This window comes from Paroedura picta, chromosome 16 (assembly GCF_049243985.1).
Source record: "Paroedura picta isolate Pp20150507F chromosome 16, Ppicta_v3.0, whole genome shotgun sequence".
Lineage (NCBI taxonomy): Eukaryota > Metazoa > Chordata > Lepidosauria > Squamata > Gekkonidae > Paroedura > Paroedura picta.
In genome coordinates, this window is record NC_135384.1 from 28876079 (window position 1) to 28879551 (window position 3473).

The 3473-nt window shown below is 51.5% G+C and overlaps 1 protein-coding gene across 1 annotated transcript; it reads left to right on the top strand.

Annotated features, from left to right (window-relative positions):
* The first annotated feature begins 1881 nt into the window (after positions 1-1881).
* On the top strand, positions 1882-3268 carry RPRML (reprimo like). Its single transcript, XM_077313746.1, has one exon. The coding sequence runs from the start codon at positions 2237-2239 to the stop codon at positions 2570-2572; it is 336 nt and encodes a 111-aa protein (XP_077169861.1). The 5' UTR covers positions 1882-2236; the 3' UTR covers positions 2573-3268.
* The last annotated feature ends 205 nt before the right edge of the window (positions 3269-3473 follow it).

Genomic DNA, 3473 nt, shown 5'->3' on the forward strand with positions numbered 1-3473 from the left:
CCCCCTGAAATTGGGGTGGGCGGGTTAAATCTGGGTTGAATAGTGCTGCTCAGTTATGTCCTGATCTGAATCCGATTGTTATTCCAAAATCCTGATCACATTGCTTACTGGTTACACTCACAACAGCCAAATTCTTAAGACACCTGCATTGTTCCCACAAAGCTTCGGAACGTGATATATTTAAAACCTTATTTATTTATTTATTGGGCACCAGCCCGTTTTCTCTCGTGAACAAATATTCTTTTAAGAAAACACCTGCAGTGCAAATTCAGGCGAAAGTCCTTTGTGCAAAAAATGCCTCTGGATTGTTATACGGAATCACGACTCCCACAGAACTGGGCAGAATTAAAATGTCTCAAGACAGCTAGCCATGTGTGTCTGCCTGTAGCCATAAAAAAGAACGACAGTCCAAGAGCAACCAAATTTGATTCAAACGTCCAGCACAGAACTCAGAAGGCTGTGCTGTCCAAACAGAAAGAGACACGCAGCGAGAGAGAAATACGTCACCCTTTTCTGCAGAACGTGTCCTGTATCTTTTTTCTCCCTCTTTCCAAGCAAGTCCGGTTAGGAGGGCTAATTGGCACAAGCAGACCCAGCCTTTTAATGCTTAGGTGGCTGAGCGGAGGTATTGAATGTGGAAATTGAATGTGAATCAGGCTAGTCTGATCTGGTCAGATCTCAGAAGCTGAATTCTGGACAGACCCGAAATAGATCCAGATGGGTAGCCCTGTCAGTATGTCTGCAGCTGTAGAAAAAAAGCAAGGGTCCTTCAACACCTTGAAGACAAACAAAATTTGTGGCAGGGGGAGGGGCTTTTGTACTTTCCTTTAAGGTTATAACTGGACTCTTGCTCTTTTCCCCCAAAATAAAATAGGGAAGCAAACACTGCACTGAAAACAGAAGGCCCCTCGTGTCTTCCTGGAATGTTGACTTAGCCTCATGTTCCAGCAGTGCTTTAAAACAATAGTGGAACTTCCCCCCCCCCCCTTGAGGAAGAAGAAGAGTTGGGGTTTATACCCCGCTTTTCACTGCCCAAAGGAGTCTCGAAGTGGCTTCCAACTGCCTTCCCTCCTTCTCCCCACAACAGGCACCCTGTGAGGGAAGTGAGGCTGAGAGGGCTCCGACAGGACTGCTCTGTGAGAACAGCACAATCAGGGCTGTGACTGGAAAAAAGGTCACCCAGCTGGCTGCACATGGAGGAGAAATGGGGAATCAGACCTGGTTCGCCAGATTAGAAGCCGCTGCGCTTAACCACCACACCAAGCGGGCTCTTTTGCGTGGTTATCTGAGAAACCCTTCATGCACAAGAGCCTTCAACTCACCTTTCCCCTCCCCAGGAGACCAAAGTGTCCCTCCAGAGACCCTTAAAGTCTGTGAAGCAACATTTTCTGTACAGCACTTGAGGGCGGACTAGATGGCCTCTAATTCCTTCCCAACCCCAAGAAACGGGCTTCTTCAGGGGCTTGAAGGCCACACTGGTGGCTTCCTGCCAGGGCTGCAATGAGGAGGGGGGGATTGATCCTTGAAAACATCAAAAGGGAAAACCAAGAGGGCATCATGCCATGCGGGCAAATTCCCACTGAGTGGGAGATACAGGTGGGTGAGCGGAAGGAGGCATTGTTCTGCACTGCTAGCTACAGGGGCCAGGCAGCTGAAGGGCAAGGCCATCGTCCCTCCCGCTCAGGGGACACCTGAGACCCAAATCCACCCGTCTGCTATCTTCTGGTTCTGACAATGCTGGGGAATCTTCGAACTGAATGAGGTGGACTGTTTTAGAAGGGGAAGGAATGTAATCAGACAGCTCTCTCTGACTGTAGGGTGGGAGGGAGGGAGGCGGTGCTTAGAATCAGTTGTGGTGGAGGGTTTGGTGTGGGGTTTTTTTTGTGTGAGAGTTGATTTTTGTCATGCTGCTTAGAGGTTTGACAGTGCAACATCCCTCTCTGGAGTTCCCAGCCTGCCTGCTTGCTCCCTTTCCCCGTGACCGGGAATTTGGCGTTTAGGATTGCCCGGTTTTCTGCATTTGGTGGAAGGGCGCTGAGGAAGGGCTTGACTGCCCAGCTCTGGACAATCCTGTGCTTACAAAATGCCTCGGCAGGAAAGCATCAAGGAGTGAACCACACCTGCGACTGGCAGGGGAGAACTTGTCCCTCTGGGATCACCTTCGGGCTCCGGCTTCTATTTCCTTAATTCCCACCGAGAGGATTTTTCTGAAAAGTCCGGGGGACCCCAATCGAAAATGAACGGGACCCTGTTCAACCAGACGCTGGCAGGACAAGGCGTCTATTCCAACAGATCCCAAGAGCTGAGCTCTCTGATTGGCTGCTGCAATGGGACGGGGGCCGTGGTGGCCAGCGACGGGGGGGCCTCTGTCCTGCTCCCCGACGAGAAGAGCCTCTTCATCACCCGAGTGGTCCCCATCGCCGTTCTCTGCGTGCTCTCGCTGACGGTGGTCTTCGGGGTCTTCTTCCTGGGCTGCAACCTTCTCATCAAATCGGAGAGCATGATCAACTTTTTGGTCAAAGACCGGCGGCCGTCCAAAGACGTCGGGATGGCGATCATGGGGCTGTATTGAGGCGGAAAGGTGGGCTGCTTTTCTCTGGGGGGGGGACCAGCGTTCACGGAAGCCCCCCGGGAGTCGGGGACACTGTTTTGAGGTTGGCAGGATGGGCGACCGGGGGGCTTCGCAGTGCCCCCAGAGAGAGACGGAGAAAGCGAGCAGAGGGACAAGGGGAAGATTTGTCTGTGTGCTGTGAAGGATCAAAGTCCTTGCCTGTTTTCTTTTTTTAATAAGTGGGGGGGGGGAATTAAGGTAGCCAGTTCTGTGCACAGTGAAATTTCTGCCTGCATGTCGAAATGCTGTATGTTTTGCACAAATGCTCCGTCTAGGGGAGGGGGGGGGGGAGTGGAGATGCTGAAGAATTTGTGCTGTCTCCCTTGGATACCAGCGACCATGCTGCACAGGAGCCAGATGTTTTGCATCCAGGTGCTTAAGCCAAATGCCTCCGGGAGCATGTGGGAGAAAGATGCCTCTACAGTCGTGCATGCTTAGTGATGCGGTGCTGTGTTACCCCCCTCAGGCCTGAGGCACGGAGCCTTTCTCTGTTGTGGGGGGTGTGGAAATAAAACTTCTGTCAAATGGCCAGGCTGCATTCGTGTCCTGTCCCCATCGCAGTGAAATGTTCGCTTCGAAAGAGCCTGGATTTGATGTCTGTAAAAGCCCCCCCCCCCCTCCACCCAACCCTGATTAAATGCAAGCATGTTTTCTAAATTGTATGCCGTGAACTTTTTCAAATGCGACAAGATGTCCTCTGGGAGGGGTTCGTTTTGGAAAAGATGGAAGAGGGGAGGGGGGTAGTGAAAAAAGTTCGGTTGGGAAAGATTAGCCCTCCAGTCTCTCTTCTTGTTTTGGATCTCTTCCCCCAGAGGGTGAGCCATCTGTTGCTTCGGGGACAGGTCCAAATGGTTAAATAATA